The 23,553-nt window shown below is 39.0% G+C and overlaps 1 protein-coding gene across 2 annotated transcripts in view; it reads left to right on the top strand.

Annotated features, from left to right (window-relative positions):
* GRK4 (G protein-coupled receptor kinase 4) overlaps positions 1 to 23,553 on the top strand; it is a 592,539-nt gene that overhangs the window by 553,032 nt on the left and 15,954 nt on the right. For both annotated transcript variants that reach the window (XM_053704194.1, XM_053704195.1), the window contains exons 14-15: positions 3,176 to 3,313; positions 5,016 to 5,147. In XM_053704194.1, the coding sequence (XP_053560169.1) occupies positions 3,176 to 3,313; positions 5,016 to 5,147 (270 nt within the window). The remainder of the gene's footprint in view (positions 1 to 3,175; positions 3,314 to 5,015; positions 5,148 to 23,553) is intronic.

Raw genomic sequence — 23,553 nt, 5'->3', positions numbered from 1 at the left:
CTAAGTTTTTGCAACGGGCTCCGTGTAATCCTATGCATTCGGTTGACATTAAATTGTTGTCCTGGAAGTTTCTTTTTCTATTGGCTATTGCGTCGGCACGCAGAGTTTCTGAAATGATGGCCTTGCAATGTGAGCCTCCTTATCTGGTGTTTCACACAGATAAGGCTGTCCTACGTACCCGCTTGGGTTTTCTTCCTAAGGTGGTGTCTGATCGTACTTTTTTAAAATTCTACAAATTTGAAGTTTTTGCTTCAGCTGAAGCAGCTTTTGGGGGAGAGGTTTTACAGGCTGTGGTGCCTTTAGATTAGGGTCCGCATTTTCTTTACCCCTCCCGTTATCATTTAGTGTCCTCTAGAGCTTGGGTATAGTTTTCCCAACAGTAAGGGATGATGCAGTGGACTCTCCTCATATTAAGAAGGAAAACATAAATTATGCTTACTTGATAATTTCATTTCCTTCTGTATGAGGAGAGTCCACGGCCCCATCCGTATGACCAAAATTTGTTTTTCTCTTCCGGGAAACCTTTTATACCCTGATGTTTCTCCTTCTGTTCCTTGTTCCCTTGGCAGAATGACTGGGATATGAGGGAAGTGGGGGGAGTATTTAAGCCTTTGGCTGGGGTGTCTCTGCCTCTTTGCCGCCTCCTGGTGGCCAGGTTCAGTATTTCCCAACAGTAAGGAATGAAGCTGTGTACTCTCCTCATACAGAAGGAAATTAAATTATCAGGTAAGCATAATTTATGTTTCTAAGCATTTTTGCTAAAGACAGAATATTGCAAAACGGCCAACATTTTTCATTCATGAGTCAGATAGAGGATACAATTTTAAACAACTTTCCAATTGACTATTATCAGATTGGCTTCATTCTTTTGGTATCCTCCCTTGTTGAAGTAGAAGCAATTTACTACTGGGAGCTAGCTGAACAAATCAGGTGAGCCAATGATATGAGGCATATATGTGCAACCACCAATCAGCAGCTTCTGAGCCTTGCTTTTCTACAAGGGAGAATAAAACAAATCGGATAATAGAAGTTTAAAACAGGGTTCGACAAATCTGTTGGTTTAAAATTGCATGCTCTATCTGAATTGTGAAAGAGAAAAAAATATGGGTTTCGTGTCCTTTTAACCCTTTGCACCATATAGACATAGGTTCTATCTCACACAGCACTTTGCCCAGCGTGTTGCCATAGTACCTACGTCCAATACAGAAACGCATGTTGCGTCCCTGCTGTCAGCTTAGAGAGCTGGAGACGCAACCATTGCAGAAGGCATCTGCCTTTATATGAAGCCAGATCGCTGATTATTACAAAGAGTAACAATGTCTGTGTCACTCTTTGTAACGATTCTCTATTGGTGCCGGGTGGGAGGGAAGAAGGGAGACGGATGGGCGGTCCAGCAGAGGAGGGCGGAGGGAAAATTGGTGTTCCCTACACTATGGAAAGGGGATGACTGCAGTAGTTTTGTGTAAATAATTTCAGTGAGAAACCCAAAGTTTGCAAAAAAGTTAGATATTTTGAGATAATCGGCCAAATAGTGGCTCCATATATAACCAAATGGGCCTAGATCAATACCTTGGGTTTTTTACTTTAAAAATGTTTATAGTTTTAATAGGTAAATATATTTCTGTTTAAACGGAGTGATAGCAAAAATTCTAAAAATGATCTGGTACTTTAAACAAGTTTTTCTCTCAAATTCATGGTAGCAAAGGTGTTAAAATATATTGTTGGCGTACTTGTGAGTCATACATATCTGCACATCTCTCCTTTTTGTTATGAAATGCTTGAATCATTCGTCTACAGCAGAGGTTTGCAAACTAGTTATTACTTTCCATTAAAACAATCCTCAGAATGAATAACCTACAGAAAGTATTTTAAAATGTAAAAAAATCTTCATACATTTATTTAAGAAATACCTCTGGAAATTGGAAATACTCTTTCTTTATTTACCCACATCCCCCTCCCGTCAGATAGCTCCTAGTTCCTGAGCCTACCTAAGTGTGTTTTTCAACAAAGGACACCAACAAAATTATGCAAATTAGAAGCCATTTGGAAAAATTTCGACTTTCTGATCAAGGGGCTCATTTAGTTTTTCAGGCTTATAAAATGTCTTCTTTAAATTATTACTGAATTGCAATGGTATTTTTCTGCATACATGCAGTCACTATAGATTTCTTTGGGATTCTTTTGCAATACCCTTGGTTTCTATTATGGTGCTTTGGAAATCCAGGTCTTATCAGCCATACAGGGAGTTTGATGCAAGGGCAAGTTTTCGATTCATCCCTAGAATTTACCTTTAGTTCTTTAAACCCTTGATAGCAACTTATAGGAACCATCTCATTCTAATCTCAAGTTGAACACTTTCTTTTGGCAATTACTTCAGCCAGGCAGCTGACCTATTACATTGGTTTTCTGGTCTGATTAGCATGTTTTGAGTATCAAACATCTTCCTTTCTCATGGGACAGTCTTGTTTGTTGGCAATTCTTAACAAACTAATCCAGACATTTTTTTTAAAGGAATAGTGTAGTCAAAATTAAACTTTAATGATTCAGAGCAGGCAATTTCAAGCAACTTTCTAATTTACTCCTATTCATTTTTCTTCATTATATTGGTATCTTTTTTGAAAAAGCAAGAATGTAAGCATAGGAGCCGGCCCATTTTTGGTTCAGAACCTGGGTAGCACTTTCCGATTGGTGTTGTTGCCACCAATCGGCAACCGCTACCCAGGTGCTGAACCAAAAATGGGCCGGCTTCTAAGCTTACATTCAAATAAAGATACCAAGAGAATGAAGAAAAATTGATAATAGGAGTAAATTAGAAAGTTGCTCTATCTGAATCATAAAAGTTTAATTGTGACTAGACTATTCCTTTTAAGTTTTTTTTTTTATTTACGCAGCTCTGTATTATAGCATGTTACCCTCCTGCTCAAGAAGTGTAATGTAGAGTGTATTCTAATACTGGTCTATAGCACAAAGTAAAAAGACCCAGTAGAGTCTTAAGATCTGTAAAAGGTTCAACACAATACGTTTTTTGTGTTTGTTTTTTTAATGTACTAAACTCTTACACCAGAAATATATATATATATATATATATATATATATATATATATATATATATATATATATATATATATATATAAATACATAGCTGTATATATTAACCCTATTTTCCTTTCACCAGCCCCGTGCTGTATATTGCAAGGACGTGTTGGATATTGAGCAGTTTTCTACTGTGAAAGGAGTTAACTTGGATACCACAGATGATGATTTTTATTCCAAGTTTGTAACGGGGTGTGTCTCCATCCCCTGGCAACAAGAGGTACTGCATCTGGCCTATATACTGTGTTGATTAGTCTTTAATGATACTAACAGTCGGCATGCACAAATATCATTTTGACACATTGAAAACTAAAACTGATTTCCTCTTAAAGGTTGATTAGACATTAAATACTTTATAGAATTATATATTTAAAGCAAATATTAGCCTGTGAATAATATGCAGAAGCATTTTTTTAATGAGGTGTTAAAATGTTACAAATATAGTGTAGTTTAGTCTGCATAAAGCAATTGGCTCTGTCATGTTGTAAATAAGGTTTCCGTCTCTGCTGAAGCCGATTATAAATGTCCCTGAGTCTGCACTTTAGGAACTGGAAAAACCACAATATTCAGAGTTTAATGACAGATTGGACAATATAAATAATAAAAGTATATTGCAAATTTGTTTTTGTTTTTTTAATTTCTAAAACTTTGTTATAGTGCTTGTGTCTTTGAAGAGCCACTTTAGTCTGGAAATGACTTTAATTCTTTAGAGCATGTCATTTTTAGACTATTGACTATGCACCTGGGTCCTGAGCGGTAATTTAAATCCTTTGCAGGAGTTTAACACAGAGGTGCTGGGTCAGTAGTCTTAACATTACATGCTCTAACTTGTTTCTGACTATAATGGCCCTTTAAAGGGACACTCAAGTAAAAATTAAACTTTCATGATTCAGATATAGCCTGCAATTTTAAAAAACCTTCCAATGAACTTCCATTAACAAACGTTTTATATTTACATTTGCCTCACCAGCTCCTACTGAGAATGTACAAAAATTCACAGAATATACGTATATGCATTTGTGATTGGCTGATGGCTGTCACATGATACAGGAGTGGAAATACATATAACTTACAAATTTGTCAGAAAAAAAAATCTACTTCTCATTTGAAGTTCAGACTAAGTGCTATTGCATTGTCTTTTTTATCATGCATTTGTTTATTATGTACTGGTCCTTTAATGTCAGCTTAGTTTATTTTCTCTCACATTTTACTCAAAACTAATAGTTAATACAATTGAACTGCTGTTTTTTTCCATCGTGAATAGTGCATTGAATATTAATCTGTGATTAGGAATGGGCGAATGTGTTTATATTCGAATGTTAGAACGAATGTTATTGTAGAAATTCGATTTACATAATAGAATGTTGATAAGAATGAATACTCTTAAAAATTCTATTATCGAATGTTATTTACGGTTTTTGAATGTCACATTCAAATTTGATTATTTCATTTATAAAACACAGTATTAGACTAGAAATACTATTTCGAATTCAAATGTGACATTCTAATGTAGCATTCGAATTCGAATATTACATTTAAAAAACACAGTTGTAGACTAGAAATACTATTTCGAATTTGAATATTACACTTCGAAATTGAATTAATACATAGCTAAACATTCTATTATTCGAACGAATATTTTCGAATTTTATTGAAAAATTCAAAAACGAAAATTTGAAAATAGAATGTTAAATAAACATTTGAACGAACAAATGTATCAAAATTTCGTTTTAAATTTCGAATTTTTAGAAACATTCGCCCATCCCTATCTGTGATGCAGACAGAGGAAAGTCATTTTACCAGTTACAAAGCAGAGACAACGCATAACATTTCAAAGCATATTTAATGAAATAATAAAATGAGACTTTTAAAATGGCATGCTCTGATAAAGTCTTTCATGAGCGCTTTCTTTCTATCTGCAGATGATTGAGACAGAATGTTTTAAGGACATCAATGTTTACGAGATGGATGGCAGCTTGTCACCAGACCTAGATCTGAGCAAACAGAACATTAGACCAAAGAGAAGCTTCTTTCATCGACTTTTTAGAAGAGGGGTAAGAAACCAATTGATTATCGTCTGTACAACAGCACAAATACTGAAAGATATCCTTTTGATGACTTGTTTCATAAATATATAGTTATAGTTGTTTTGTTGTATATTTTGATTTATTATGGACATTGGTATTGTTTATGTTTAATAATGTGCATTAATAATAATCATGGGTACTTGTCTACTTTAAAGGGGCATGAAACTCAAACCTTTTTTTTTCACGATTCAGAAAGAACTTACAATTTTAAAAACTTTCCAATTTACTTCGTTCTCTTTGTATCCTTTGTTGGAGGAGCAACAGTGCTCTACTGGGAGCTAGCTGATAACATTGGGTAAGTTAGTGACAAGAGGCATATATGTGCGTCCACCAATCAGTAGTGCATTGCTGCTCCTGAGTCTACCTAGGTATGCTTTTCAACAAAGGATACCAAGAGAGTGAAGCAATTAAGATAATAGAAGTAAATGGAATTTTTTTTTTAACATTTCATGCTCTATCTGAGTCATGAAAGTGTAATTCCCTTAAACTTCAGAAATTGCAGTTGACCGAGAAGAAATCATCTGGACTTAAATCTCTTACACACAGATCTGTGAAACATGGTCCTGAGATGTTTTACAGAGCTGCGTGTGAGAGATTTATGTCCGGTGTGTGCAGAGGCTAAGCCAGGTGACAGTGAGGAGGGGCGGGGAGTGAGAGCGCAGCACAGAAAGGCTGTTTTGTGGATGTTTGCAGCTCTTCAGATTTAAGCACAAAAACTCAAAGCTTCATTAGAGTTTCAGCATGAGAAAGCCAGGTTGTCAGACAGTGACTTGCTCCCTGTAAGCACGCTAGATATGGATGGAGAATAAAGCCGTAGCTCTCTAAGAGGGTGATTTATCAAGCTGAGACAGACAGGGGCGCACATACGCGCCCATGTCCGCTGCAGCTTGTCTCTGGCGGGCTGAATTCCCCTGGCGGAATTCAACATTGCACACGAGCGCTATCCCCCCCGGTCGGACTAGACCGCAGAGATTGAATTTTGCCAATTTAGAGGTGGCAAATGATTAAGGAAGCAGCGGTCTGATGACCGCTGCTTGTTAAATACGGCGTGCAGGTTCTCTTGTAAGAACCTGCAGCCATAGTGGTTACCCATTCACCGATCAGTAGTTCTAAAAGGTTTCATCCAATTTTAAGGCCACAAGGAGTTGGCAAACATTCCTTTCTCCACCAGAGTATTTGAAAGTGGGATTCCATGTTTGGGGATTATAGCTGCAAGTTACATACCATATGTTTCATAAGTCCAAAATTTCCCCACAGCTTACGGTGCTAGCAGAAAGTATTACTGGTAGCTTCATTGTTTGTGACCCCTGTGGGGGAGCACTTTTCGGCTAGAAGAAATCTATCTGCAGTGCTGACTGCTAAATAAAGCTCATGGTGAACTTTTAAAGAAAAATCAGGCAGTAGTGATATAATCTCCCCTGAAGCTGATAAATAGATATATCCCTAGCATTCTCTCCACCGTCAGAGCATGTAGATGTTTCAGTGGAAATGGCATATGCTTCATGGAAAATTTCCCCCTAGTTCTCACCTAGCTTGCAGATTTACATAAGTAAAAGCACCTCTCTAGTTGTGGTTTTCCGTCTCTCATGCCAAACTTGTCAATGCCGGTGTCTAAAAGCTTCATGCAATGTGTAGGCCAGTGTTTCTCACCCTTTTTGTAGCAAGTGAGTCGGACAGATAGCTCAGCATTCTAATGCGCTGTGGCTGAGCTCTGTAGCAACCTGAGGGTTGCAGGTTTGATCCCCGGCGAGGTCCACTCAGCCTTTCCTCGTTCCGAGGTCGACAAAATGAGCAGCGCCTTGAGACCCTTACGGGTGATTAGCCACTCTTTACAAGTACCCCATACATACCCCGTCCGACATAAATATTTGTCCTAAATACCCCCAAATGCACATAAATATTATTAGGTCACAAAAATAAGTGAAATGCCCCAGAATGTGGTTAAAAGATAATTAAAGGGCAAGCCACTGATTGCCCTTACCAAAGCTCCAGGTACCCCCAGTGGTACATGTACCACAGGTTGAGAAACTAGGGTGTAGCTCCAGGTACCCCCAGTGGTACATGTACCACAGGTTGAGAAACTAGGGTGTAGGCTGTCCGCATTCACCGTCTGCGTGTGGCTAGTTTCGAACTAGTGAGGATGTCGCAGTATATCCTCTTCAGCACCACCATCCTCGGGAGATGATACAGGTGGGACTCAAAGCAGGCGTGAATGTGGGCTTCAAGTTTTTCAAAAACTCTTATATGAGTCGAACAAGGAGGCAAACTCTTTCAGGAATAAAAGTGAACCGCCCTCCATATCTATGTAATAATTAAGTTGGATGCAGTTGGTGTGCTAATCTCTGGGGAAAGTGCTGGGGTTTGATAAAGTGAAGTGCCCCCATTCAAAAACTTTGGTCTTGCGGGCAGTAGAGCCATTACACAACCCAGAACCCTATTTCTCGGATTGTGTTATCTGTGAGCTTCCCAACTATTTTAAAATAGATTCTGATAAGGTCTTTTTCAGAAAATTCAAGTATATTAGAGAGGTCCTCAGAAGCTGAAGCTCAGAGCAACCACCAAGATGTCCGCTACCCGGAAGTCCCCCACTAATATCTATTTCCTTCTTAATATTGGAAGAGTCCACAGCTGCATTCCTTACTTGTGAGAAATACTGAACCTGGCCACCAGGAGGAGGCGGCAAAGACACCTCAGCCAAAGGCTTAAATACCTTCCCCACTTCCTCATAACCCTAGTCATTCTTTGCCTTTCATCACAGGAGGTTGGCAGAGAAGTGTCAGAAGATTTCGAAGTATTCTCTTATGGAGGGTAGTACTCTTCGAGATGGGACTGGAGTTTTAAGTAGTCCTGTCAGCCTCTCAGTGAGAGCATGGATGAAAGTTAGGATCCAGAGATGCAGTGAGAGTCTTTCTGCGAAACCATCCCAACTCATATTAACAGCTCCATAAGCAATCGGCGTTGACGAGTTTCGCTGCCTGCTTCTCTCTCAAGTCCATGTCAGAAGCGACGCTACTATCTGTCACACTTGAAGGGCCGTGTTACTGTTCCACGGCATAGATTCTGGTAAGATTGTTTCATTTTTTTATACATTTATGATAACGCAAGAAGAGAGGGTCACATTGTGACTCCTTTTATCTGTATAGAATCAAGGGTTAATATCTCCTGAGGGGGATTATTGAACAGTAGGGAAAAATCTTATATGTTTATTTGATTTTATGCTTTTTTTATGTGTGAGATGTTATTGGTTTATAGGCTGTTATGGAATATACAGGTTTTACTTTGAGAGCTGTGCAGCTTACAGGTTTGGCGCCTTTTTTCTCATAGCAGAGACGGTCCTGCATTGCATAGTTTTCATTCCCTCTTTCCTGACCAGGTGTTTATCAGAGAGGAGTCATAAATCTCTGTACTATCTGAGTCATAGGAGGTGGGGAATGCCCCAGCCTTTGGGATATAAGGGTGCCGTTTTTGTGAATAAAATAAGATTGTTTTATTTTCTATAGTTCTTCTCATTTCACTAGCGACGGAGGATTCTGTTACTTTAGAGGGTACTCCATCTATTCCTAAACAGTAATTCCTGTTTATATTGTGAGGAGGCCTTATATCCGCCCTCTCAATTATGTTACATATGCCTTGATAATGTGATAATATCAAATATGTTTGATACCACTGAGCTATCCACCTCTGAGGAGTTGTCGTCCAGTGAGGTGCCTACCCTACATTCTTCTCTCTCTACACATGCAGTTTCCCGTAGCATTGCTGATCCTCCATCTGGAGAGGGCCTTTTTTTCTCCAGACGTTACTGCGCAGTTCAGACGGCGGTGTCTGTGGCCTTTCATGCTTTACCTCACCCTGCCAAGAGCAAGCGAAAGGTTACATATTGCACTCCTTCCCAGAGTACATCAGATAATTTATTAGATTTAACTGATACAGTTATCCGAGGATTAAGTTCTTTCTGAGACTTCAGAGTATGAACATTCTGGGTCGGAGTCTGCTGCCTCTAAACCTCCAGCTGCGGAGGAACCAGAAGTTTTTGGCGAATTCAGGTTTCAGAGGCCAAATTGCCTGATGAACCTTTTGATTCCTAAATTAGATTGCCTGCTCCTGTTAGATGGCAAACATTATTAAGAATGAATGGGACAGGATTGGATTCCTTTTTTCCCTCTTCTCTCTTTAGCAAATTGTTCCCGGTCCTTGACTAAGAGTTGTGAGGTTCCATCCCTAAAAGGGATGGTGCTATCTTCGCCCTTGCTAAACGTACTACTATCCTGCTTGAGGATAGCTCTCGTTTTAGGAGCCCATGGATAAAAGATGGAAACTCTGATTCAACATACGGGATATTTGGTTTTCAACCAGCGGCGGCTGTTGCCGTGGTTGCTGGAGCAATTACCTATTGGTGCGCCTCCTTACAGGATTTGATCGAGGGGGTGGGTCCCCTCGATGTTCTTCAGGAAAGAATTAAGGCCTTGAGGTTGCTAATTCTTTTATCTGTGATGCTAATATGCAGATTATTCGTCTGAATGCTACAGCTTTTTCTGTTCAGGCCCATCGGGCTCTGGCTGAAGTCATGGTCTGCGGATGCGACTTCTAAGTCTAGACTTCTTTCCCTCCCCTTTCAGGGAATGATTTTGTTTGGTCCAGGCCTGGACTCAATTATCTCCGGGGGGGGGGGCAAGGGTGCCCTCCTACCGCAAGAGAATATGAACTAGTCTAAGGGACAATTTTTGTTCTGATAAAGCCCATGTCAGCTAGGCCAGAGCAAAACAAGAGCTCTTGGAAGCTGGCTCAGTCCTGAAATAAATTCAAGCAGAGCAAGATGCCCGCCGAGTCTAAGTCGGGATGAATGGGCGGTCCCCGGTCCTCTTCTGGATCGTGTAGGGGGCAGTCTGTTGCTCCTTTTCGTCGCTTGGTTCAGGGATGTGCAGGATCCATGGGTCCTGGAGGTCATAGCTCAGGGTTATAAGATAGGTTTCAAGTCACCAAGGGCAGATTCCTCCTCTCTCTCCTGTCTTCCTGACCAGAAAGGAGGAGAGTCTTTCTGGGGTGCATACGGGATCTGTCCTCTTAGGAGTTATTGTCCCGGTGCCTATCGCAGTGAGAGGTTTGGGATACTATTTAAACCTTTTCGTGGTCCCGAAGAAGGAGGGGAACTTTCCGTCCGAATCTGGATCTAAAGTGCTTGAACAAGTTTTTAAATGTCCCCTTTGTAAGATGGAGACAAGAGGTCCATTCTTCCCCTCGTTCAGAAGGGCAGTTCATGACCACAATAGATCTGAAGGATGCTCCCTTCACGTACCAATCCTCAAGGATCACTTCCAGTTCCTACGGTTTGCGTTCCTGGACCAGCACTTCCAGTTTATTGCACTTCCGTTTGGTCTAGCTATGACTCCAATAAATTTTTCGAAGCCGTAGCTCTCCTCTGTCTTCGATCCCATGGATGGAAGATAGAGAGAGTTCTCTTGTATCAAGTACAAGGATAGAATTCATGGGTACTATATTAGAATGAGAATATTCTAACGGACCAGAGACGTTGCAAGATAGCTTCAACATGTCTTGCTTTCCAGACCTCCTTAAGGCCATCTGTGGCTCGGTGCATGGAGGTGATAGGTCTCATGGTGTCCAGCATGGACATCATTCCTTTGCCAGGTTTCACCTCAGACTCTTGCACCTGCGCATGCTGAAGCAGTGGAACGGCGATCATCAGATCTGTCTCAACAAATTTCTCAGGACATCTGATCGAGAGAACCGCTCTCTTGGCTTTTTTGTCCGGATCACTTGTTTTGAAGGACGTCCATCTTAAGACCATCCTGGGTGATTGTGACTACGGTTGCGAGTCTGTCAGGATGGGGAGCTGTTTGGGGTGCCAGGGAGGCACAGGGCCTTTGGACTCAGGAGGAAAGCTCCCTCATTTTGGATCTTCAGGCAATATACAATGCTTTGAAGGCTTGGCCTCTGCTGGGTTTTTTCCAAGTTTATCAGATTCCAATCAGACAATATAACCTTGGTGGCTTACATCTACCATCAGGGGGGAACGAGAAGCTCCCTAGCTATGAGGGAAGTATCTCAGAATCTGGAGTGGGCTAAGATCCACGTTTGTTCGCTGTCAGCAATCCACATTCTGGGTGTGGATAGCTGGGAAGCGGTTTTCCTCAGCAGACAATCCTTTCCTCCGGGGGAATGGTTTCTCCATCCCGGGTGTTTGCGGAGATTTGCAAAAGGAGGATCTTATGAAGTATCAATACCAAGCTACCCAGATATGGGTCGAGGTACAGGGTTCCTCATGCAGAGCTAACAGATGCATTAGCGGTGCCTTGGAGGTTCAATCTAATTTATCTTTCCGGCCGTTACCATTACACTTCCTAGTGTAGTGTCTTGATTCAAGCAGGCCTCATTGATTCTGATTGCTCCGCCTTGGCCGCGAAGGATATGGTTCGCGGATCTAGTGGGGATGTCATCATCTCCTCCATGCAAGTAACCTTGTCGCAGGGGTCTGCTGAACAAGGTCTCTTTGTTCATCAATGTCTAGATTCTCTGAGGCTGACTGCGTGGAGATTGACCGCTAAGTCCTAGCCAAGAGAGGGTTTTCTGAGAGAGTTATGTTTACTCTCATTCGAGCTTGTAAGCTGGTTGCTCGTCGCATCTATCATAAGTTGTGGAGGGCCTACTTATTCTGTTCTCCAGGATGAACTGGAAAAGGGCTTTTCTGCAAGTCCCCTGGGGGGACAGTTTTCGGCCCTGTCTGTGAAACTGCACAAGAGGTTCGCTGAGCCTCCAGATGTGCAGTATTTTGTTAAGGCTCTGCTAGGATCAGACCTGTGTTTAGATCTAATGCTCCTCTTTGGAGTTTAGATCTTGTTCTTTAAGTTTTGCAACGGGCTCTGTTGGAGCCTATGCATGAAGTAGACAATAAATTGTTGTCTTGAAAGGTTCCTTTTCTACTGGCTATTGCTTCTGCGCACAGAGTATCTGTGATTGATAATTTGCAATGTGTCCCTCCTTATCTGGCTTTCCACACTGATAAGGCTGTTCTATGAACCGAGTTAGGTTTTCTTCCTAAGGATGTGTCATTTCACAACATCAATCAAGAGATTGTGGTTCCTTTCTTATGTCCTAATCCTTCTTCGTTGAAGGAACGTTTTTATAATGTAATTCTGGATGTGGTTTGTGCCTTGAAGTTCTATCTTCAGGCCTCAATGGAATTTAGATGAACTTCTTTCGTTGTTTGTCTTCCTTTCCATGAGGCGTAGGGCTCAGAGGGCCTCTTCGACTTCCTTATCTTTCTTTCATGTAATTGGCAAGAGTCCATGAGCTAGTGATGTATGGGATATGCAATCCTACAGGAGGGGCAAAGTTTCCCAAACCTCAAAATGCCTATAAATACACCCCTCACCACACCCACAATTCAGTTTTTACAAACTTTGCCTCCCTATGGAGGTGGTGAAGTTAGTTTGTGCTTGATTTTTCTTCTATGGTAAGCGCTTCTCACAGTACAATGTTTGTTAGAGGGATGTGAAGGGAGTATCAGCTATTGATTTTTTGGTTTTCCTTGGGGGAAATCCTTTCAAAGGTTCTCTGTTATCGGTCATAGAGATTAATCTCCTACCTCCCTTTTCAGATCGACGATATACTCTTATAAACCATTACCTCTGCTGATACTTTTTCAGTACTGGTTTGGCTATTTGCTATATGTGGATAGGTGTCTTTCGGTAAGTATGTTTTCATTATTTAAGACACACTCAGCTAGGGTTTGGTGCTTTATGTATTAATATAGAGAGAAAGAAAGAGGCGCCTCATGGGACAGTATCGTAACAACCAAATAAGGCAAACAATGAGACAGCCCGTGATGGGATATACTCACAAGGATAGCGGCATATGAGGATGCCTAGTAGAGCGGGACGGGACTTTAGGTCGCCCGACAGACAAACACAACAGTGCGTGGAGACGTCAGGTCACGGGGCCCCGTTCAGCCAATCCACGGCCTGATGAGCCTGATCAGCCTGATGAAACGACCCGTAGGTCGAGAAACGGGTTGCTGTATGCCATTTGTTTTGAAATAACTCAAATACGAGTTTTTTATCCATACCACTTCTTGCTCTTCATTATCCTGATCCATTATCCTGATTGTGGAAAGAGGAGATGTATCCCAGCGCCAACTAAACCTTGTGTGCCTGAGAAGGTGGTACCTAGCTACCACCAAGTGTGAACAGAAATGCAAAGGGTATACTCAGGCGCCAGCAATACGGAGGCTAAGGTTAAAATAAGGATTTATTATTATATTATTACAACTGCATGGATCCACGCTAAAATTATAAAAACAATGATCTAAAAGTCTAAAAACATTCTATCTCTATAGTGAGGAACAGACTGTTATGGAGTTACCCTATACAGTACAGTATGTCCCAGTGGGTTACCAAAGGGACAGATAAAAAACAACAATAAGTACAATTGGAAATTAAAAATAAATATGGAAAAAAATGGTAAAAAATGTGATTAAAAAATGAATGTTCAATGGATGATGTCCAAGTGAGTTAATAAAAAATTCTACTCTTGGTAGTGAGTGTCCGTGTAAAAATATAAAAAAAAGGAAAATGAAAAATGTGTAAAATGTAAAAAAGGAAATCCGAATGTGAAAAAATATATAGTCAGTGAAAAAATAAGTGCGGTGTCCTGGGAAATTCAAAAAAATCAAAGTCAATATTAAAAAAAAAAAAAATCCTGTGAGTGTCTCAAAGTGTTTAAAGAAAAAATCCTATGAGTGTCCAAAAGAAATCCTATAAGTGTCCAAAAGAAATCCAATGATAGTCTGTTTATTCTGTGCTGTCCAGTGTGAAAGAAGGCTCAGTGTATAAAAATAATCAATACACCAAAAATAGTGCACCAAAAATTAAACAACAGAAAAAACCTGCAAGGAAAGAGACGAGACACAATGTGTAAAAACTTCACAATAAAATCCTCCTAATGGAATAGAGCTTACCTGGTAAGCTCTATTCCATTAGGAGGATTTTATTGTGAAGTTTTTACACATTGTGTCTTGTCTCTTTCCTTGCAGGTTTTTTCTGTTGTTTAATTTTTGGTGCACTATTTTTGGTGTATTGATTATTTTTATACACTGAGCCTTCTTTCACACTGGACAGCACAGAATAAACAGACTATCATTGGATTTCTTTTGGACACTTATAGGATTTCTTTTGGACACTCATAGGATTTTTTCTTTAAACACTTTGAGACACTCACAGGATTTTTTTTTTTTTTTTTTTAATATTGACTTTGATTTTTTTGAATTTCCCAGGACACCGCACTTATCATTTTTTCACTGACTATATATTTTTTCACATTCGGATTTCCTTTTTTACATTTTACACATTTTTCATTTTCCTTTTTTTTTTATATTTTTACACGGACACTCACTACCAAGAGTAGAATTTTTTATTAACTCACTTGGACATCATCCATTGAACATTCATTTTTTAATCACATTTTTTACCATTTTTTTCCATATTTATTTTTAATTTCCAATTGTACTTATTGTTGTTTTTTATCTGTCCCTTTGGTAACCCACTGGGACATACTGTACTGTATAGGGTAACTCCATAACAGTCTGTTCCTCACTATAGAGATAGAATGTTTTTAGACTTTTAGATCATTGTTTTTATAATTTTAGCGTGGATCCATGCAGTTGTAATAATATAATAATAAATCCTTATTTTAACCTTAGCCTCCGTATTGCTGGCGCCTGAGTATACCCTTTCCATTATCCTGATTGGTCTGCCGACCTGCCTGTCCATACGTGAAGCCTGGCATTGGCTACTCCCGGAACAGCTCTAACGTCCGACACTGATCCTCTGTAGCCGTGGATTGGCTGAACGGGGCCCCGTGACCTGACGTCTCCACGCACTGTTTTGTTTGTCGGGCGACCTAAAGTCCCGCCCCGCTCTACTAGGCATCTTCATATGCCGCTATCCTTGTGAGTATATCCCATCACGGGCTGTCTCATTGTTTGCCTTATTTGGTTGTTACGATACTATCCCATGAGGCGCCTCTTTCTTTCTCTCTGATTCACAGGCATCCACCTTCACTTTCCAAGAGTGCTGCCTGCTTCTCCGGAAGACTCTGGGAACATCCACCTACTGAACGCCCTTATGAACTTTGCGCACCTCATATAGAGACTTGTTCTACTCTATATGTATTAATATAAAGTTTTAAATATATGTATTTTACTTATACATAGATCTGACTCATGGCAAATATATTTCTTTTTGCAGACTGTCAGTTTCAGTTTGGAAAGCATGTTTTAGGAAGTTATTTTTATTACCTGGGATATAGTCCTTTTTTTCAAATTGACTGTTTTTCTTTACATTTCACGGGCAAAATTAGGCTTGCGAGGTTGCAAAATGCTGTTATTTATTGCGTCATTTTTGGCACGAAGGTACGTCTTTGATTACGCAAGTTTGTCATTTCCGGCGTCTTAGTTGACACCAGGTTTCCTTGCACAAGGTTGCGTCTGTTATCACACGAGTTGCGTCATTTCTGGATGTTGTTGGCAGCAAAAAAAAATTTCAACTTCCTTTTGCGTTGTGCGTCATACTTGGCGCCAAACAATTTAGTTTATTTTTCACCCCACTTCCTATATGCCTCTTGCCATCTATATGCTCAGAGGGCTATGTTATTTGCATTTTTTCCCATTCCTGAAACTGCCATATAAGGAAATTGTATATTTTGCTTTAATGTTGTTTTTTCTTTTATATTTTGCAAGATGTCTCAATCTGATCCTGTCTCAGAAGCAACTGATGGAACTCTGCTGCCTGATCACAGTTCTACCAAAGTTAAGTGTATCTGTTGTAAGTTAGCTGAGATATCTCCAGCTGTAAGATGTAACAGTTGTCATGATAAGCTTTTGCACGCAGAAAACGTTTCCATCAGTACTAGTACAGTTTCTGTTGTTCCTTCAACATCTAATGTACATGATATCCCTGTTGATATGAAAAACTATATTGCTGATGCAATATAGAAGGCTTTGTCTGCTATTCCGCCATCTAATAAACGTAAAAGGTCTTTAAAAACTTCTCATAAAATTGATGAAATTTCGAATGACCAACAACATACTGAAAATATCCTCCTCTGAGGATCTCTCTGATTCAGAAGATCCTACCTCAGACATTGACACTGACAAATCTACTTATTTTTTCAAGATTGAGTATATTCGTTCCTTGTTAAAAGAAGTGTTGGTTACTTTGGATATTGAGTCTAGTCCTCTTGATATCAAAACTAGTAAACGTTTAAATTCTGTTTATAAACCTCCTGTGGTTACTCCTGAGGTTTTTCCAGTTCCTGATGCTATTTCTGATGTGATTGCTAAGGAATGGATTTTAAGCCTGGTACTTCTGTCATTCCTCCTAGGTTTAAAAGGTTGTACCCTTTGCCAGCGATTAGATTAGAGTTTTGGGAAAAAGTCCCCAAAGTTGATGGGGCTATTTCTACTCTTGCCAAACGTACTACTATTCCTATGGAAGATGGTACTTCTTTTAAAGATCCTTTGGATAGGAAACTTAAACCTTATCTAAGGAAAGCTTATTTATATTCTGGCTATATTCTCAGGCCTGCCATTTCTATTGCTGATGTTGCAGCTGCATCAACCTTTTGGTTGGATAGCTTAGTGCAACAGGAAACAGATCCTGATTTGTATAACATTGTTCGTTTGCTTCAACATGCTAATCATTTTATCTGTGATGCTATTTTTGATATCATCAAAATTGATGTTAAATCTATGTCTTTAGCTATTTTAGCTAGAAGAGCTTTATGGCTCAAATCTTGGAATGCTGACATGGTATCTGTCTAGATTACTATCTTTCTTTCCAAGATAACAATTTATTTGGTTCTCAGTTGGATTCAATTATTTCAACTATCACTGGGGGGAAGGGAATTTTTTTGCCTCAGAATAAAAGATCTAAGGGTAAATCTAAAGCTTCTAATCGTTTTCTTTCTTTTCGACGGAATAAGGAACAGAAAACCAATCCTTCCCCTAAAGAGTCTGGTTCCAATTGGAAACCTTCAAGTTGGAATAAACCCAAGCCTTTTAAGAAACCAAAGCCAGCCCCCAAGTCTGCATGATGGTGCGGCCCTCGATCCAGTTCAGCTGGTGGGGGGGGGGGGGGGCAGATCCCAAAGAAAGAAAATTCATTCAGGCCAGTTCTGGATCTGTAGTTTTTGAATCGTTTTTTAAGAGTCCCTAATTTCAAGATGGTGACTATGAGGACTATTTTGCCTTTTGTTCAGCAAGGTAATTATATGTCCACGATAGACTTACAGGATGCATATCTTCACATTCCGATTCATCCAGACCACTATCGGTTTCTGAGATTCTCTTTTCTAGACCAGCATTACCAAGCAATCTTTTCGAAGTTTCTCGATGCCCTTCTATCTTTAATGAGAGAACACGGTATTGTGGTGTTTCCTTACTTGGATGATATCTTGGTACTAGCTCAGTCTATACATTTAGCCGAATCTCACACAAATCAACTAGTGTTGTTTCTTCGAAAACATGGTTGGAGGATCAATTTACCAAAGAGTTTCTTGATTCCTCAGGCAAGGGTCACCTTTTTAGGTTTTCAGATAGATTCAGTGTCCATGACTCTGTCTTTAACAGACAAGAGACAAATGAAATTTGTTTCAGCCTATCGAAACCTTCACTCACAGTCTTCAGTGGCTATGTGCATGGAAGTTTTAGGTCTCATGACTGCAGCATCGGACGCAATCCCCTTTGCTCGTTTTCATATGAGACCTCTACAGCTTTGTATGCTGAATCAATGGTGCAAGAATTATACTCTGATATCACAATTGATATACTTAAATCCCAACATTCAACTCTCTCTGACTTGGTGGCTAGATCATCATCATATAGTTCAAGGGGCTTCTTTTGTTCGTCCTACCTGGACTGTGATCACAACAGATGCAAGTCTTTCAGGTTGGGGAGCTATCTGGGGATCTCTGACAGCACAAGGGGTTTGGAAACCTCAAGAGGCGAGGTTACCAATCAATATTTTAGAACTCTGTGCTATTTTCAGGGCTCTTCAGGTTTGGCCTCTGTTAAAGAGAGAACCATTCATTTGTTTTCAGACTTAAAATATCACAACTGTGGCATATGTCAATCATCAGGGTGGGACTCGCAGTCCCCTAGCTATGAAAGAAGTATCTTGGATACTTTCTTGGGCGGAATCCAGCTCTTTTCTAACTTCTGCAGTGCATATCCCAGGTGTAGACAATTGGGAAGCGGATTATCTCAGCCGTCAGACCTTACATCCGGGGGAGTGGTCTCTCCATCCAGATGTATTTTGTCAGATTGTACAGATGTGGGGTCTTCCAGAAATAGATCTGATGGCTTCTCATCTAAACAAGAAACTTCCCAGGTACCTATCCAGGTCCAGGGATCCTCAGGCGGAGATGGTAAATGCTTTAGCAGTTCCTTGGTTTTACCTACCTGCTTATATCTTTCTGCCTCTAGTTCTTCTTCCAAAAGTGATCTCCAAGATCATTATGGAACAATTGTATGTGTTTCTGATAGCACCAGCGTGCCCTCACAGGTTTTGGTATGCAGATCTTATCCGGATGTCCAGTTGCCAGCCTTGGCCACTTCCTTTAAGACCAGACTTTCTGTCTCAAGGGCCGTTTTTCGATCAGGATCTCAAATCGTTAAATTTGAAGGTATGGAAATTGAACGCTTAGTGCTTAGTCATAGAGGTTTCTTTGAGTCAGTGATTAATACTATACTGCAGGCTGTAAGTCTGTTTCAAGGAAGATTTATTATCGAGTTTGGAAGACCTATATTTCATGGTGTTCTTCTCATAAATTCTCCTGGCATTCTTTTAGCATTCCTATAATTTTACAGTTTCTTCAGGATGGTTTGGATAAAGGTTTGTCTGCAAGTACTTAGAAGGGACAAATCTCTTCTCTTTCTGTTTTATTTCATAGAAAGATTGCTAAGCTTCCTGATATTCATTGTTTTGTTCAGGCTTTGGTTCGTATCAATCCTGTTATTAAATCGATCTCTCCTCCTTGGAGTCTTAATTTGGTTTTGAAGACTTTGCAGGCTCCTCCTTTTAAGCCTATGCATGCTTTGGATATTAAACTACTTTCTTGGAAAGTGTTGTTTCTTTTGGCTATCTCTTCAGCTAGAAGAGTTTCCGAATTGTCTGCTCTCTCTTGTGAGTCTCCTTTTCTGATTTTTCATCAGGATAAGGCTGTTTTGCGGACTTTGTTTACATTTCTTCCTAAGGTTGTGAATTCTAACAACATTAGTAGGAAATTGTTGTTCGTTCTTTGTGTACTAATCCCAAGAATACTCTTGAAAGATCTTTGGATGTTGTAAGAGCTTTGAAATGTTAAAGCTACTAAAGATTTCAGGAAAACTTCTAGTCCTATTTGTCTTCTCTGGTTCTAGAAAAGGTCAGAAAGCTTCTGCCATTTCTTTGGCATCTTGGTTAAAGCTTTTGATTCATAAAGCTTATTTGGAGGCGGGACAGTCCCGCCTCAGAGGATCACAGCTCATTCTACTAGATCAGTCTCCACTTCTTGGGCTTTTAAGAATGAAGCTTCAGTTGATCAGATTTGCAAAGCAGCAACTTGGTCTTCTTTGCATACATTTACTAAATTTTACCATTTTGATGTATTTGCTTCTTCTGAAGCTGTGTTTTTGGTAGAAAAGTTCTTCAGGCAACTGTTTCAGTTTGCTTCTTCTGTTTCTGTTTTATTTATTTTTTCTTTCAATTTATGAGAAAAACTTATTTTTTTTGTTGATTTAATTTTTTCAGTGGAAAATGGCTGTTTTTTTTTCTCCCTCCCTTTCTAGTAACTCTTCTGGGGACTTCCACATTTTGGGTATTTCTATCCCATACGTCACTAGCTCATGGACTCTTGACAAATACATGAAAGAAAACATAATTTATGTAAGAACTTACCTGATAAATTAATTTCTTTCATATTGGCAAGAGTCCATGAGACCCACCCTTTTTCTGGTGGTTATGATTTTTTGTATAAAAGCACAAAAATATATTTCCAGTTCCTCTTTTTTGTATGCTTTTTTTACTCCTTTTTCTATCACCCCACTAATTGACTATTCGTTAAACTGAATTGTGGGTGTGGTAAGGGGTGTATTTATAGGCATTTTGAGGTTTGTTAAACTTTGCCCCTCCTGGTAGGATTGTATATCCCATACGTCACTAGCTCATAGACTCTTGCCAATATGAAAGAAATTAATTTATCAGGTAAGTTCTTACATAAATTATGTTTTTTTTAGGAGTGTTGTCCGTTTCGCATAGTCAGCAGGACATAAGCCTCATCTAAAGATTATGGCTCATTCTACAAGAGCAGTGGTTTCCACTTGGGCCTTCAAAAATGAGGCCTCTATGGATCAGATTTGTAAGGCGGCTACCTGGTCCTCCTTACATACTTTTTCCAATTTTTACAAGTTTTATGTTTTTGCTTCTACTGAAGCAGCTTCGGGAGAAAGATTTTGGAGACTGTGGTGCCCTCAGATTAGGTTCCGCCTCTCTTTTTTTCCCTCCCGTTAGCATTCTGTGTACTCTAGAGCTTGGGTATATGTTTCCCACAAGTAAGGAATGCAGCTGTGGACTCTTCCCATATAAAGAAGGAAAACATAAATTATGACTTACCAGATAATTTCCTTTCCTTCTGTATGGGAATAGTCCACAGCTCCCGCCCATGTTCTCCGATGGGCGGTCCTAAATTTAAATTTATTCTTTTGGCACCTTTTTCACCCTGATATTTCTTTTACTGTTCCTTGTTCCCTCTGCAGAATGACTGGGGTTATGAGGAAGTGGGGGGAGGTATTTAAGCCTTTGGCTAAGGTGTCTTTGCCTCCTCCTTGTGGCCAGGTTCAGTATTTCCCACAAGTAAGGAATGCAGCTGAGGACTCTTTCCATACAGAAGGAAAGGAAATTATCTGGTAAGTCATACTTTGTTTTTCTGCTCATCTGTGCTGACACAGGCCACGTGTGAACCTTGGGACGTGGTTTGGGTAATCCTGCCTTAGATGCTTTTAGGGTAAAATGGCTTCTGCAGTTTCCTAATTTATATTATATTCTATATTCCAAAAATATGTACAGTATATACCTGTAATCATTGGGATATTTAACTAAAAATGTAGTTCCCCATAAAATGATTACTAATGCATACTAAAAATGTTTGTGCTTTCATTGTTTATTTCACCGGTTTCTGCAGTAATTTTATTTAGAATGAGGGTAAAATGGGTCAAAATTCAGCTCCTGCTAAATTTTACACAGTGACTGTTTGATCTGTGCAGGAGTTCATTTATTTATCTACAGCGAAGGCAAGTAGATAAATAATACTCAAGACATTTTTCAGATGTTATTTCCCTAGACTGCAAAACAATGCTGCTATTGCTTTTAAAATCATTTTTGTGTGCAGTTCTTTTGTAGTGCTATGCTACTTTATAGTATTCTTATATAAAAGTTAGCTGTGCATTTTTTTCGTTATACAGAGTTTATTTGCAAACAATAAATGCCATTTTTAACTAATCAACTAACTAAGGAATCGGAGAATAAACCAAAAATGTTGATTTGTTAAAGGTTCAGTCTACTCCAGAATTGTTATTGTTTAAAAAGATAGATTCCCCAGTTTTGCTTAACTACAGTAAGTTATATTAATATACGTTTTACCTCTCTGATTACCTTGTATCTGCCCCCTTATTTCAGCTGTTTTGACAGTCTTGCATTTTAGCCAATCGGTGCCCTCTCATAAGTAACTCCACGGGCGTGAGCACAATGTTATCAATATGGCACACATTAACTAATGCCCTCTAGCTGTGAAAAACTGTCAAACGCATTCAGATCAGAGCCGGTGTTTATATTTGCCTACTGTGCTACGTTATCCTACTTACGTAACGCGTTTTGCCAGATAGAGTACTTTCATATCCTCCATTTTAGTTTGAAACTGAGGCTGATGTCAAAATATTGATTGGATGGTGATATTTGGCTGTTTGAAGTGCAGATCTCATTTAAACATAAAACATTAAAACACAAGCTATTATGCATTATTAGCTTGTAGGGATAGCATTCATTTTATCACTATTTTTTTCAGGGTACAGATATGTTTCCATTGTTTTTTGTTACATAGCCTGAAAAATACATTTATAAAAAATGGCACTATCATCACAAGCTAATACCATACAAATATTTGGTGTTTTGTTTTAAATATTTATGTTTGAGCGAGATCTGCACTCAAAACAGTAAAATATAAGGTGGTAGGAAAAAAATACAGAATACGATCACTATTTACACATCAGCCTCCTTTTGAAACAAATATGGCGAATATGAAAGTTCTCTAGATGTAGGCTTGGCCGTACGTGTTGCGTAAGTAGGACAATGTAACAAGGTAGGGAAATATTACAGAACACTGGCCCACTTAGGTTTAGCTTTCAACTAAGAATAGCAAGAGAACAAAGCAAATTTGATGATAAAAGTAATTTTGAAAGTTGTTTAAAATTACATGCCCTATCTGAATTATGAAAGTTTAATTTTAAATATACTGTCCCTTTTGACACTATTAAATATAAAAAATCTACATTTTATGAATTATAATCCCTTTAATAAATTAATCTATTTTTTTGATAGTGACATTTGTTTTTCATTTGCAAACAATAACTTAGAATAACAAAACAAAATGTAGTCTAATACAAAATATCGCTTATAAGCCCTATAATGAAAAAAAAAACCTGCACACAAAATAAATGTTTGGATTTAAAATGTTTATGTTGTTTGACAAATTTACAGGTATTTGATATTGCAGCTTAAAGACACACCTCTTGAGAAATTGTCAAAATTAATTGTCTTTTTTTGTTTTTGTGGCCAATGAGAGGCTAAAGATAGCCACAGTATGATCTTCAGGGGAGGGGTTGTAGGAAAGGAAACAATATAAATGATGAATTTACATTGCAGTTAATTATTTTGTGTGTTCTACTAGTTGATAAACTTGCCCAGAGGGCAGTCTATTTGTTAAAAATGCAACCCCCCAAGTTACATAAAATTAAAAAGTAAAAATACAGAAAAAGATAAACAAAGCTATTCAAAATAATAAAATTAAACCTAAACTAATACCACTATAAAAATAAAAAAAAATCCCCCCAAAAATAAAAACACCCTCTAATCTAATACTAAACTACCAATAGCTCTTCAAAAGGGCTTTTTGTAGGGCATTTGCCCTAAAGAAATTAGCTATTTTACATTAAAAATAAATAAACAGTAAAACCACCCACCCACCAAACCCTCCAAAATAAAAAAAAACTAACAGTAATAAACCTAAACTACCCATTGCCCCTAAAGGGGAGTGCGCCAACATTCTGTTG

Source organism: Bombina bombina, chromosome 2 (genome assembly GCF_027579735.1).
Source record: "Bombina bombina isolate aBomBom1 chromosome 2, aBomBom1.pri, whole genome shotgun sequence".
In the NCBI taxonomy this organism is placed as follows: domain Eukaryota; kingdom Metazoa; phylum Chordata; class Amphibia; order Anura; family Bombinatoridae; genus Bombina; species Bombina bombina.
The sequence above is the reverse complement of the archived record's forward strand: the minus strand, read 5'-3'. Positions and strand labels throughout refer to the sequence as shown.